At 44.3% G+C, this 14,321-nt stretch overlaps 1 protein-coding gene across 12 annotated transcripts in view; it reads right to left on the bottom strand.

Annotated features, from left to right (window-relative positions):
• The window catches only part of CIT (citron rho-interacting serine/threonine kinase), a 165,105-nt gene that overhangs the window by 72,941 nt on the left and 77,843 nt on the right, over positions 1-14,321 (bottom strand). For all 12 annotated transcript variants that reach the window (XM_025474152.3, XM_025474159.3, XM_025474161.3 and 9 more), the window contains 6 exons: positions 10,658-10,763; positions 9,602-9,745; positions 8,145-8,264; positions 2,458-2,628; positions 1,931-1,981; positions 1,139-1,192 (listed from right to left, as the gene is read on the bottom strand). In XM_025474152.3, coding sequence (XP_025329937.3) covers positions 1,139-1,192; positions 1,931-1,981; positions 2,458-2,628; positions 8,145-8,264; positions 9,602-9,745; positions 10,658-10,763 — 646 coding nt within the window. The remainder of the gene's footprint in view (positions 1-1,138; positions 1,193-1,930; positions 1,982-2,457; positions 2,629-8,144; positions 8,265-9,601; positions 9,746-10,657; positions 10,764-14,321) is intronic.

The following is a 14,321-nucleotide window of genomic DNA, read 5'->3' on the forward strand; positions in this document are numbered from 1 at the left end:
TTAAGATGGTAGAGGCGCCTGGGTGGCTTAGCCAGTTAAGCATCCAACTCTTGGTTTCGGCTCAGGTCATGAGATCAAGCCCGGCAGAATCAGGCTCCAGGCTCAGCAGAAGTCAGCTTGAAGATTCTCTCCCTCTGCCCCTCCCCCAACTTATCCACACAAATGCTTTTTCTTTTTCAAGTAAATAAATAAATTTTTTTTAAAAAAATAAAAGGGTAAAAGGGTAAATTCAACGTTATGTATTTTTCACCACAACTTAAAAACAACAACAAAAGAGTAAGTAAGAAGAGGCTCTACTAAACCAGGCCAGGACACACATTGACACTCTTGTTGTGACAGGCATGTCTCAAAACCACATCAATTCTGGACCTTTCATTAGCATTTCCAGCGTTCAGCTAAAGGGAGGGTCATTAGCACCCCCTGCATAGGACGCTATAAACCAGAGACCCCAGGGATCCCTGGGTGGCTCAGTGGTTAAGCGCCTGCCTTTGGCCCGATCCTGGAGTCCCGGGATCGAGTCCCACATCAGGCTCCCGGCATGGAGCCTGCTTCTCCCTCCTCCTGTGTCTCTGCCTCTCTCTCTCTCTCTCTCTAGGTCTATCATAAATAAATAAATAAATAAATAAATAAATAAATAAATAAATAAACAAACAAACAAACAAACAAACAAATCTTTAAAAAAAAAAAAAAAAAAACAGAGACTCCTCCCTATCCCCACCAAGAAATGATGCCCCGGCTCCCCCAGACTTCCCACGGGCCCATAGTTTCTCATTGAAAGCAGTCTGGATCGTGCATAACACCTGATTCTCATACAAATGTGCAAAACGGGGAGCCTGGCCCCCTGAAGAGAGAGAAGCTAGCCTCTTGGCCTCTTGGGTCCTGTTGTAGTATAATTAGAACTTTTACTTGAGAGTCTCACACAGCTTGGGTTTTTAAAAATAAACACGGCTGACATGTCTCCAAAGGAAAAACTATATTCAGAGCTCTGATATTTTCAGGTAATAGCTCACTCCCCCCTTCATTCTCCTCAGTGCTGGCTAACTAAGTCTGTCTCTGTCATTTCTCAGGCTCCAGGACAAGGCAAAGAAAAGTATCTGGAAATGAGGGAAAAGTTCCCACAAAATCACCTCAGGCTTACCTTTTCCAGCTTCTCCTGGAGCTCCTGGATTTTGAGCTGTTGCTCAGCATTGATCTATAATTAAAGTCCCAGGAAATAAAGCAAAAGGTAAATTGGCATTAATGTATTACTACATTTAGTGCAGTGCTATTTTCTGAAGGTTCCTATGGGGTCTTTTTGTTCTGTTTTCCAGCCCCTCCTAATGGAGAGGAGGAACAGAGGCCTATCAGAGAAGTCTCTGAATGTCCTAATGAAAAGCTGCATGCTAATCCCCTAGAACCAGCAAAACACAAATACCAAGAGAAGCAAAGTCGCCCAGTGCCTTAAGACTACAGGAATTTTCACCTACGTTTTCCTAAGTGTCTCAGTTTACATGTTACTGTGTTCAGACATAATTAAAAAAAAAAAAAATCAGAGTCTTTTACCCCTTTCAGAACCACAGCTAAAGCTAAATGTGGTTGCCCAGACATTAACCATCAAAATAAACCTGGAAGAGAGTTCTCTATCCATTGTAAGAGTATTCTTAACCAACGGCTGGCTGGCATGTTATTCGTGAAGGGTAACATTTAAAAGATTATCAGGGCACCTGGGTAGTTCAGTCTGTTGAGTATCCAACTCTTGATTTTGGCTTAGATCATGATCTCAGGGTTGTGAGACTGAGTCCCGCATCGGGCTCTGCACTCAGCTCAGGTTTGCTTGTCCCTCTCCCTCTGCTCCTCCCCCAGCTCCCACACACGTGCACTCTCTCTCTCAAATAAACAAGATTATCTACCAAAAATACAATAAAATAGCAATACCAAAAATGGAAAATACCTTCTCCAGTTTGGAATATTCTCCCACTTCAGGCTTCCCTTGATCCTTAGCCTGTAATTTAAGAGATAAAACATACTGGAAAATATCAAGAACCTAAAAGTCTTGCAGAGACAACACTGCCTACTATAATTTCTTGGTCTCTATGGCCAAATGATGATGATAAATAAGTTATCTTCTATTAAAAAAAAAAGATAGGGATCCCTGGGTGGCGCAGCGGTTTGGCGCCTGCCTTTGGCCTAGGGCACGATCCTGGAGACCCAGGATCGATTCCCACGTCGGGCTCCCGGTGCATGGAGCCTGCTTCTCTCTGCCTGTGTCTCTGCCTCTCTTTCTCTCTCTATGACTATCATAAATAAATAAATAAAAAAAATTAAAAAAAAAAAAGATAGAAAGACCAGGACCTTGCAGAGTATTCCATGATACCCCAAACATATACTCATTAAGCTAGTATTCCCTTTTCCCTGCTAAGATCACCCAGGAGTCTATCCCCGAAACAGCCTTCTGGCAGGTGGCAGGTGGCTGGCTACCTTCATTAGTTTATGCTGACATTCTGTTGCTTTCCGCTTGAATTCTTCAGCAGCGAGCCGAGACTCTCTCAACTCCGATTCATAGAGATCACTCCGTCTCCTTGCTGAAACAAGGTCCTCTTCCAACTGATTCATCATCAACCTCATTTCTTCCACTTGAGCCTGGTACTCCTAAAGAGCATGCAAGGGAAGAAAGGCGAACTTTAGAACTCTTAAAAGAAACACAGGCAGTGAAGACAGAAGACCATGGACCACAGAGGAAAGATGCATGCTGAAGACAGATCAGCAGGTAACAGTCCTAGAGAAAAGATGGATAAAAATGGGCTGTGGGGTGGGCGAAGAGGAAGAAAAGAATATTAAATCCTCGAGGTATTTCAATGTAGGAGCACCTGGGTGGCTCAGTGGGTTGAGTGTCTGATTCTTGGTTTCAGCTCAGGTCATCCCCTCAGAGTTGTGAGGTCGAGCCCCATGTTGGGCTCTATGCTCAGCAGGGAGTCAGCTTGGGACTCTCTCCCTCTCTTTCCCTCCCCCCTCTGTCCCTCTCCTCTCTCTCAAATAAATAAATAAAAATCTTCCAACTGTTTTAATGTAGATCATGTATCATTAATAACACCAGTTAGAACATGTGTGCCTGTATCTAGTAAGATCCTTTGAGCAAATAATACTGTACAAGTAGCACAGAACCTTAAGGTATCTGCAACACAAAAGAGCTGAAAGTAATGCTCTTTGAACAACCAGGATAAACTGCTTACGTGCAGCTTTCTTCCAAGGGTAATCATTTATATAGATTTGTCCTTTAGAAGTCATGTGCTCCTAACACAATTAGGTATGGTACTAGTTTTAAAATTAACCTTTCAGACGACACAAGGGGGTAATTGGAAATCTCGGTGGAAAGAATCTTGGAAGGTGAAACTCATCATGTCGGTTTCTCACCATTAATTTCTCTGAGCCAAAACTGAATGATGAACTTAACATTGCTCTTGAAATGCAAGTCACCCTGAAATTTGGAAGAGTCAGAAACACTAGCTCTGGTCAAAATAACTTGGGAGCAAAACTCTGGAGAAAGAATTATCTTGTTCCTCTGAGCAAACCTTTAAAGTGATCCAAACAGCCTGACCTTTTCCAAAATGAATTTCTAAAATCAAAACAGAACATTTGAATTGGTTTTTCAAAATTGGATTTACCAGGAGAAATGGGCAATGATTTTGAAAACTTTGGGGCAAAGTATGAAAATATTCTGTTTGAAAAATCAAAGCATATAGGGATTATGAACGAGCATGTATCCAATCCGAGGTGACTGGAGGTGGGTGAGAGGGGGGCCAGGGGAGGATATAAAATGAAAAGAATAAGGAATGGAATCAAGATCATCTTTGATATTCACAATACACAGTGAACATCTCTAAGATAACTTCTCTCAAGAAATCACTGAAGACGTATCATTGAGCAAGGACATGTTTTTAACCAGTAAAAACAATAATTGATTTTTTTTAAGCAACAGGGTATAAAGCAAACCTTTCATCCCATTGTGGCAGGCAATCCCCCCAGATGCACACTAAAGCAGAGGTGATGTTCTAAAGAAAACTGGATACTTTTCTTTTTTTTTTGTACCCCCACCGCCCCACCCCACCGCCAGCGCCCCCCCCCCCCCCCCCAGAAAACTGGTTAGTTTTCATACAAGCACACCTCTCTGGATAATTGGGAAAGGAAAATAATGAGCCCAGAGTGAAGCACGGTCTCATTTTACTTCCTCCCACCAGTAAGCATACTATTATTGAAGATCAATCCCAGAAGTCATGGGGTACCAGGCTGTCTGGGTGGTGCACACAAAGTGGGTGATGCTGGGTTATATAACGAAAGGTCTTCACAACCTACGCACAATTATCTGAACGGACAGAGAGGAACTTGAGCTGAATTATGTGAAGTGATATATCCTTTTCTTGCATCCCTTTTTTTCTAGCCCCATTGGCCACAGTTGTTTTATGACTTTCATGGCTCTGGGCACTATGCCTCCCTGGGCCCCTTCTGCTATTTAAAAATACATATATATATTATATATATTTACATGTATAGTAAAAATTATATTTTACAGGGCACCTGAGTGGCTCAGTTGGTTAAGCGTCTGCCTTTGCTGAGGTCATGATTCCAGAGCCCTGGGATCAAGCCCCTCATCAGGTTCCCTACTCAGGGGAGAGTCTGCTTTTCTCTCTCTCTCTCTCTCAAATAAATATAATCTTTTAAAAATATATATTTTAGGGACGCCTGGGTGGCTCAGTGGTTGGGCACCTGCCTTTGGCTCAGGTCGTGATCCTGGGGTCCTGGGATCAAGTCCCACATCGGGCTCCCCACAGGGAGTCTGCTCTCCCCTCTGCCTATGTCTCTGCCTCTCTCTCTGTATCTCTCATGAATAAATAAAACCTTTAAAAAATAAAAATACGGCTTCCCGGGTAGCTCGGAGGTTTAGCGCTGCCTTGGGCCCAGGGCCTGATCCTGGAGCCCCAGAATCGAGTCCCACGTCAGGCTCCTTGCATGGACCCTGCTTCTCCCTCTGCCTGCATCTCTGCCTCTGTGTGTGTGTGTGTGTGTGTGTGTGTCTCATGAATAAATAAAATCTTTAAAAAAATAAAAATAAATAAAAATAAAAAATAAAATAATAAGTAAATTATATTTTACAACAGCATTCATATAAAGACAAAAGCATTAGAATTATCTATAAAAACAGTTTCTTTGACCTAAAAGCTCAGTATTTTTCTTCTGATTAAAACAACAAACAAATGTGTAAACATTTTATGGGTCCCTAAAAGTACTGCTGGCCCTGCTCACAGGCACAAATACCAAGCTCTAGAGGAAGCAGAGAGCTGAGAGAAAATCTTGGGCAGCTTTTATCCTCAAGCTCCTTTTTCTGTCTGGAACTTCTGTCAGCAAGAAGGGTAAGTAATTTTTGTGTTTTGTCAAGAGCAAGGACAGAGCATTGATCCTTCTCCTCAACATTTCTTTTTCCTGAGCTGTTGGTGCCCAGGGGGAAGAAGGCAAGGAATCAGGCAACATCTCTATCAGCAATTTGAGTTCTTGGGGTACCCAGCTTGCTACAAGCATCAAAAGGAATTCACATTCATCTGTTGAGCTGCTGTTATTATACTGCGTCCTTCAAGGAAATCCTATAAGTCCAACAGCTAACCAAATCCCTGCTTCGGGAAAAATCTGAGAAGATAATCAGGTCTGTTTCCAGGGAGAGATGAGAAACAGTGGCTATATCTCAGCATGGGATGGACTGTCAGTCAGTGTTGAGTGGGATCAAGATGGGGAATCGTGGACAACTTTCAACATCTCCCCTAAAGTAAGCCTTCTGAACAGAGCCTTGGAGTTTTGTGGGAAGAAAATAGCAGACATACTCCTATTCAAATAGAAATCCCAGGGACACCTGGGTGGCTCAGTGGTTGAGTATCTGCCTTTGGCTCAGGGCACGATCCCCGGATCCTGGAATCGAGGCCCACATCGGGCTTCCCACAGGGAGCCTGCTTCTCCCTCTGCCTATGTCTCTGCCTCTCTCTGTGTCTCTCATGAATAAATAAGTAAAATCTTTAACAACAACAACAACAACAAAAATAGAAATCCCAAAACAACAATGCCTTCTGTGTTTCTCAAACTTTCATTCCCTTTCCTGAGGAAGGGATGACGGGCATTAGCAATCTCTTGTAAGGGTGCAGGAATCAAGTTTTCATGTGAGACTCTTTGGTGTTTTTATTGTAAACTAAATGCAAACACTCTATAGGGGGTGGCTAAGCAGAAGCAAAATGTTGAGAAAATAAAAAGATGAATAGCTGTACAGAAATTAGCTTTTGAGTGAAAAAGTGGGGAAAAAATGCCAAATCTGGGAGGAATCAACAAGCTGTAAACCAAACACGAGTTGTCTGCTGAAAATCAAGAAATGCTGTTTTCCTGGATTGCAGACATCCTGGTCTCCCAAAACTCACTAAAAGCCAATTTAACAAATCTATCTTATGATGAGAAAGAAAATCTGAAACTGAGAAGTTTTCTGCCCCCCAGTGTAACTTTTAGCAGTCATTAAATCTAAAACTCCACATGTATGCCAACTGTGGTATGAATCATCAGAGACATTTCTTTGAACTCAACCACCAGCATGTACCTTTTCAAAATGTCCTGATAATTCAGTTTCTATGGAAGTCATGGCCACCAGCTGCTCCCTCTGGTGGCCAAATGCGGCTTTCATTTCCCCAGGATGTCACCAAAAGCAAATCTCCAAAACACATTGAACTAATGGGAGAAAAAAAAATCCTATCTCTTGAAACTTTTAGGAAGAAAACCTATGTTGATAAAAGGCGCAATGAGTCAACTGTCAGAGCAGATTTTTCAAACTCTGTGTGTAACCTTCAAAATCTCTAAGATTAGTATCAGTGTTCAGAACAGATTGCAACATTACCTTTGCAGGTTTATTTATAACATCTTTATCAAGCAAGAGGATATTAACTAATCACTTTAAAATATTAAGGTGATAATCAGATTGAGCCAACAAAAAACCCCCATCCATTCTTTCTTTAAAGAATACTTAATGGATCAAATGATTTGCAGGAGTCTCTTGCCTTAGCACCACCCAGATGGCTAAGTTTGTGCTACCCAGAGACAAAAATGTTCATTCCCAACACTGCTTCCATTAGATTTTCTGAAATGAATGAGAGTTGCCTGGCAGCTGATAATTCAGCTCTCCCAATTGCTCACAGCCATCTCTTCATTAAAGTTTCTATTTACAGTTTCTTCAAAAGACAGAAAAATCCATGCTAAAAAGGAAACAATGAAGCAAAATAAAAATGAACCATCTAGAAAGAAACTCCTTTTAGAAAGGAGAAAAAAAAAGAGGGAGAGAGTAGGCTTTTTAAACATATTGATTCTCTTCTCTGAACATTCAAGTGATGGCTTTCTGCACTTAGAATCCCTGGGTTAATTCTGACGTAGCCTTTGCTGCTCACACTCTTCTTCTCTATCTTTATAGCAGTTAAACTTTGAAATATCCTGCTTCTCTCAAAAACTTAAGAGTGCATCAGAAAAGCTATCAAAATATTAAAATTTTTTTTGATGGTCGAAAGCAGAGATTGGCAAACTTTCTCTGTAAAAAGCTAGATAGCAAGTAATTTCTGCTTTGTTGGCCATATGGTCTTTGTCACAACTACCCACCCCTGCCACTGTAGCACCATAAGCAGCCACGGACACTACAGAAATGAATGGGCATGGCTGTGTTCCAATAAAACTTTATTTATGGATGCTGAAATTTGAATTACATGATTTTCACATGTCATGAAATATTCTTCACTTTTTTCCCCCAACCAGTTAAAAACACGAAAGCCATTCTTAGCTCGAAGCCATGGAAAACAGGTGGTGAGTCAGATTCACCCCACAGGCCACTGGTTGGCCACCTTTGTTCTAAACCTACAGCTTTAATTGAAAAGAGTAGCCATGATGTGGTACACACTTCAAAAGGAGCAAGAACAAGCACTCCATCGTTTATATAAATCGTGGAGAATCTACAGTTTCCAAATGACCTACATACCTCCCTCTCTCTCTCCCTCTCTTTCTCTCTCCTCCCCCACCTCCTTTCTCTCTCTCTGCCCATCCTGAAACACACCTCTGAAATCAGAGGTTCGAAGTGCAGCCCTGCTCCCAAGCAGCGGTCATACCTGCTCTTTGATTTCCTGGAGCTTCCGGCTCTGCTCTCTGATATCATGGAGAAGCTGCAGTGCTTTGTCATCCTCCTGGGACACCTCCATCCGTGCTTGCTCCAAACTTCGCTTTAAGCTCTGAGGAAAGCAAAAATTTTAATAGGGATGCCCTGTGGTTCCTGCTGTGTTTGAAAAGATTCATTAAGGGAGCTGCAAGCTGCTTCACAGACACCAAGACGGTTTCAGGTGACGGAGCAAAGTTGACAACTTCCAGTTGGTTGCTGGCTCCAGTTTTCTCATCCTGTAAAAACCCCTGGTTCGAGAAACATCTCAACCTTGTGTCCTTGTGGGTCCGGCCTGAAACTGCAAACTGATATCACACCCTGCCTCCTACCACCATCTACCTGTCCTAGCAGATACTTACTTGTACATTCAGGACTGAAAACCAATGAGATCCCTTAGCCTTTCATTAATGGGATGGCTACAAGGTCTTTTCTGGAATATCAGTACGGAATATCGGTATCCTCAAATTATCGGTAATTAGAGGACTCTCCAGTCTAGATCCCTCTTGCAAAGTAGCAATGACTTCCTTCTTGCCTAATTGCCATTTAAGACTCCAAGAAGTCTAATTCCACCTCCTGGCTTACGTTTTCTGGCCACCTTTCATCCATAAGGCTCCCTCAATGCTTCAGTGGCACTGAGATACAGATCTGAAATACATATCTGAATAACTTCACCCACCACTGAAAGGCAGCCAAATCTGGAATGGAAACATAGCAGTTATTCTTCATCAGCCACGTTCTATAGATTTCCTTTCCCTTGTGAAAAAAAACTTGAAAAATGTGTGATTCAACTTCTGAAGACTGTTTAATCGGCCACATTAAAAAACACCTGAATGAAAAATTTAACGAGACAATGGAGAAGACAGTCTACTCTCGTGAAGGAAAGGAAAAATTTTAAAAAAGAAAAGAAAAGAAAAGGACATCACATGGTAAATAATGACAGAGGGTCTGTTTGGTTTTGTTTTGTTTTGTTTTGTTTTTTTAACAGGCTGAGTCTTCTTGTTGCTACACTGGTTCTAAATAATGGAAAACAGACCTCAGGCAGATTTAAAATACATGTTCCTGGGCTTATTCAGGAGTTGGGCTGCCGAGACTGCTGGTAGTGAACAAGATATAGACCAGAGAGGTGGGGATGGGAGGCGTTCAGACCCTGGGCCGCTCGTTGCAGCGACGTCTGTGCCTGTGTCCAGGCTCCTTAGCCTACCTGGACTCCTGGAGCCCAGTCTCACTGTTCTGGGACCTCCCGCCTGGCTCAGGCTACCCTGCCAATCACATATCTTGCCTCTGAACACTCCCTCTCTCTCTCTCTGCCATTGGCTGTGATGTGCCTCATGAAGCCATCATGAAACAGGATGAGACACACACAACAGGAAGTGCCGCCTCCAAGGGAAGGGGACTTTGGGGAAGGCTCACACTGCATTCTGTGATGTAGGTAGCAAGGTCCTGCTCCAGGAGGGATCTCTGAGTCTCAGAGGCCTTCAGCTCCACCTCCTTCTGACTAAGCACAGCCTCCACCTCTGATACTCTCCGATGTAACCGGGTCATTTCCTGCTCCATCTGAAACAGACACATCGACAGGTTAAAAGGGCCCGTGGAGGTTCGTTAGGAGCAATCAAATCTCAAGCAGCCTCCGAAACCACCTGGTGGTCTGGGCTGGCACTAATTCACCAAAGGTTGGGAAGGAAATACCATTGCTTCTTCGCCTGGGAGTGCACAGTTCTTCGTAAAGACAGTCACCAATGCTAAGTCACTCCTCTCATCCAAGACTTGGTTCACACTTGGTCACTTCTCTAGCCCAGGGAGCAAGGAAGCCACAATCATCATTTTTCACCTGTATGCTTTTTTGGGTTTAGTTTGGTTTTGGCACACGTCACTTTAATTTTATCCCAAATCCATCTTGATCCCCCCCATCTCCTTGCAAAGATCTAGAGGACCAATCCAGGACAGGGCAAGGAGATATGTATTCGTCTGCACTCTTAGAGGAGTCCCAGGCAAGTAGTGGGTTTTATGAGCTTCCAGAGAGCTGTGCCTGGGCAGGAACAGTGAGTGTTAAGAGACGTTGAGCATAGTCAACACAGTGGCCGCAGTTACATAAGCAGGAGTTTTAAAGGACTAAGAAGAGAGACTTCGCATCACTCAAAGCAGATGGGATGCATCTCGGCCACAGGTGAGGACCCACGCCACCTGCCGGAAGAAGCAGACATCTGGCTGGGTCATGCCGAGGAACAGGCCGTTTTAAATCCAGGGCCTCCTCTGGTTAAGATTTAAAGGATTTACGGCAACGTCAAGGCCCGAATTCATCTCCCTCTGAGCTGCTGGAGGCGAGACTTCAGCGAGGGAGGGAGCGCCTCGCCCGCTCGGTATGGATCAGGTGGCTCAGCGCCAGCAGCGGCCCCAGGCGGATCCCTTGGCATAGATTGACGGGAGGATCCTGGAGCAAGGAGGGAGGCCGGCTGCGGAAATAAATACCTTGTGACACTTGTCCTGGGAGTCTTGCAGCTCTTTGCTTTTGATGAGAAGTTTCTTTTCCATGGAGCTAGTCTTGGCAGGGGAGTCCAGACTTGACACGATAGACCTGGATAAAAAGAAAGCCAGCGTCAAGGTGGCCAGTGGGTAGTTCTGAAAAACTGCTTTCAGGACCCACAGCAAAGATGACCGACCTGCCAGAGTTCTGTGGCTATCAACAGAGCTGGCTCAAGAAGCTTCTGATGACATCGAGGCCACAAAGCAGAGAGACAGAAGCGAGAGCTCTGGCAGACCTGGGCGTACACTCAGGCATTACTGACCAGAGGCAAGGTCTCAGCCCCTCTGGGCCTTTGGCTGCCATATCTATGAGGTGGGATGACGCAGGGACCTCCCACAAAGGGGAGCATGAGCATTAAATGCACACTATTGTACCTATTGTGCCTTCTTTCACTTTCTCACTGAATAGATATGCACATGAACAAGACAGACGGAGCCCCTGCCTATCCAGAGCTAACGTTCACGGAGGGCAGACAAAATGCATCAGGGAGACACAGAAACCAAAGGGTTGCTGATGATAGCAAAGGAGAAAACAGGGTGCTATGATGTGTGAGAGGAAATGGATCCAAGGCCTGGTATAAGCCAGGGGGACCAGGAAAGGCCTGAGTGTTGTCATTTGAGCTGGGACCTAAAGGGTAAGAAGGTGCTGGCCATCCAAAGCTCTGGAAGGAAACAAGCTCCAGAAAAGGGGAATGGGATGCAAAGGCCCTGAGGCAGGAGTGAGCTAGCCCAGCAAGTGCCTAACAAACATTAGTAACTATATCAATTGCATTACTGGTTCTTCCATCCCCAAGCTAGCCAATTTGCTTCTGTTTCGTTTTATCAAAACAGTTAATGCTCATTGTGGGGGCCAAATAATGTCCCCCACTCCCAACCTGTCCACATCCTGATCTCTGGAATCTGTGAATCTGTTATGTGAGGTTGAGGCAAGGGACTCAAAAAGGACTCTGTGGCTGGGACTCTGAACAATTCTGAGATGGAGAGATTATCTTGGATAATCTGGGCAGATCCCATGTTATCACAAGGGTCCTTTGGAGACAGATGTAGAGGAGGAGAGGGGATATGACAGCAGAAGTAAGGTCAAAGTCAGAGAGAGAGAGAGTTGAAGACGCTACACTGCTAGCTTTGAAGGTGGAAGAAGGGGTCTCAAGCCAGAGAATCTGAGTGGCTTCTAGAAGCTGGGAAAGGCAAGAAACCGATTCTCTCATAGAGGGTCCACCGAGTGCAGCCTTGTCTACACTGATTTCAGCCCAGCAAAATCCATCTAAGAGTCCTGACCTCCAGAACTCCAAGGTGATACATTTGTGCTGTTTTAAGCCACTTATTTGTACTTGTTACAGCAGCAACAGGAAACTAGTACACTTCCTGGGACTATACACGCACACACACGCATGCATGCACACACACACAGCTCGGGGCTAGAGCTAGATAGGTCTTAACTCTTTATTCTCTATAATTCTAGGAGGCAAATACAATTTGTTATCCCCATCTTATAGATGATGAGGTTGCCAATTATTTTTTTTTTAATTTTTTATTTATTTATGATAGTCACAGAGAGAGAGAGAGAGGCAGAGACATAGGCAGAGGGAGAAGCAGGCTCCATGCACCGGGAGCCTGATGTGGGATTCGATCCCGGGTCTCCAGGATCGCGCCCTGGGCCAAAGGCAGGTGCCAAACCGCTGCGCCACCCAGGGATCCCTAGGTTGCCAATTAATAAGTGCTTTCTGCTGGTCTCAACAGAGAGCTGGAAGCACAGAGAGTGAGATACACCTGAGAGTGCACCCAGGATAGAAACATAAAGACAATGCAGCATGGCCTCCCGAGAGTGGGCTAAGGGAGAGGCACTCTCCACAAAACGGAGGCACTTACCCATACATGTATATATAATTCACACACTCTGCCTCATCCCTGGGAGCAGTGCCTTATGGGTGGAGAGGACACTTCTCACCCAGGGCACCTGCCCTCGGTGTTTGGCACCCTGGGCATGAACACCGGGATTGGTGAAGGGTAGGGCCGGAGAACTGCTGGCAAAGGTTCTGATGCCCCAAACTACTTTTCTGGCCTAAATGAGGTCCATTTCCTGTAGCAACTTAGACCTCTCTCCCTGGCCCAGTGACAAGGGCCGGCACAGCAGTGCTGGCTCACTGTTCTAGTGACAGCTCCCTACATACAACACTGCAGGGCAGCCAAGTGAGTTGACACTGGAATCATGTTGCTCTGTTCAAGATCTGACTCTGCCACTCACTGAGCCTCGGTCTTCTCATCTGTAAAATGGGGATAATTCTCAACCTACTTCAAAGAGTTCTTCCAAGGGTTAAACGAGATGAGCCGGTTATCGCCCTTGGCAGAGTGCCTGGCACATTATGAGGGTTCAATAAACGTCAACCACTACTATTATCATTGTCATCTCTATCAACACAGCCCATGCAATAGTGTAAATAAATAGCACATGCCTCGCAAGCCTAAAACAGTTGCTTGAAATAGTAAAACTCGGGGAGCTGAATGTGTTCTGTGCTATTATCTGCATTAAAACAAATGCTGATTATTCACAGAAATGGGCAAGAGGGATTGAAATCCAGAAACAAATCTTTCATATCACTTTTGGCAAAAAATTTTTAGTCAGGTTCTACAGCTCTACTAGCCTATTGTCTAAAATCTAGGCAGAACACACTTTTTCTTTTTAATCTGAGATGAAATGGGTTGCTTGGCATGACCTTGGGTTGCCTTTGCTACTTCCTTTATTCCTGACTTCACTCTGGGGGGTAGGCTCTAGAGAAGGAGACCCAAACCCCCCACAGAGGGAGGGATGATCCACAGATGGGGTCCCTGGTCCTTTAGTAATCAGGAGGCACCCACATATCTCTAAGTTACACAATGACCTAGGTCAGGGATGACAGCAGAGGCCATAGCTCTCTGTGCCAGAATACAGAACTATCCCCTTCTAAAAGAACGATTACAGGGGGTACATGATGTTGGGGTGGGAGGTGGCCCCAAAACTTGATGACACATGGAGGACAGGATCCAGCAGCATTTACTGTTTAAAGTGTGCTGCTTGGGTACACTTTAAGATGATTGCTTATTCATAAAAAAATAAATAAGTGTTTCTAGGTCACTCATTAATGGGGCCCAGAATCAAGGGGATGTGTGCCCCCCACCCATTCACCTGCACTCATGGGAGTCTGTGAGATAGCTGTCCTCATCACTGGAGATCCAACTCCCTCTTTCTATTTTGATAGCCATTTTGATGCTTGACAAATGTTCACTCTTTAGGTGTTCTAAGTACAGCAATTAAAAGCTCTTCAGAATAAAGGTGCTAAATAAATCTTTTTTTTTTTTTTTTTTTTAGAATAAATAAAAATCACATCTAAAAAAAGCTGTGGTAAGAATGCTGGTCCTGAACCCAGCTTGTACCTAAGGCTGGAGGAATGGAGGGGGGAGAAGGTCCTCACTGCTTTCTGGAACTTCCCTGGTCTTCAGCTGGGCTGCACATTAGAATCACCTGGAAAGCTTTTATAAAATACTGACATAAGGCAGCGAAAATACTCCATGTGATACTACGATGGTGGATCCGTACCATTATACATTTGTCCAAACCCATGAAATGCACACC

The sequence above is a fragment of the Canis lupus genome, chromosome 26, assembly GCF_003254725.2.
Source record: "Canis lupus dingo isolate Sandy chromosome 26, ASM325472v2, whole genome shotgun sequence".
In the NCBI taxonomy this organism is placed as follows: Eukaryota; Metazoa; Chordata; class Mammalia; order Carnivora; family Canidae; genus Canis; species Canis lupus.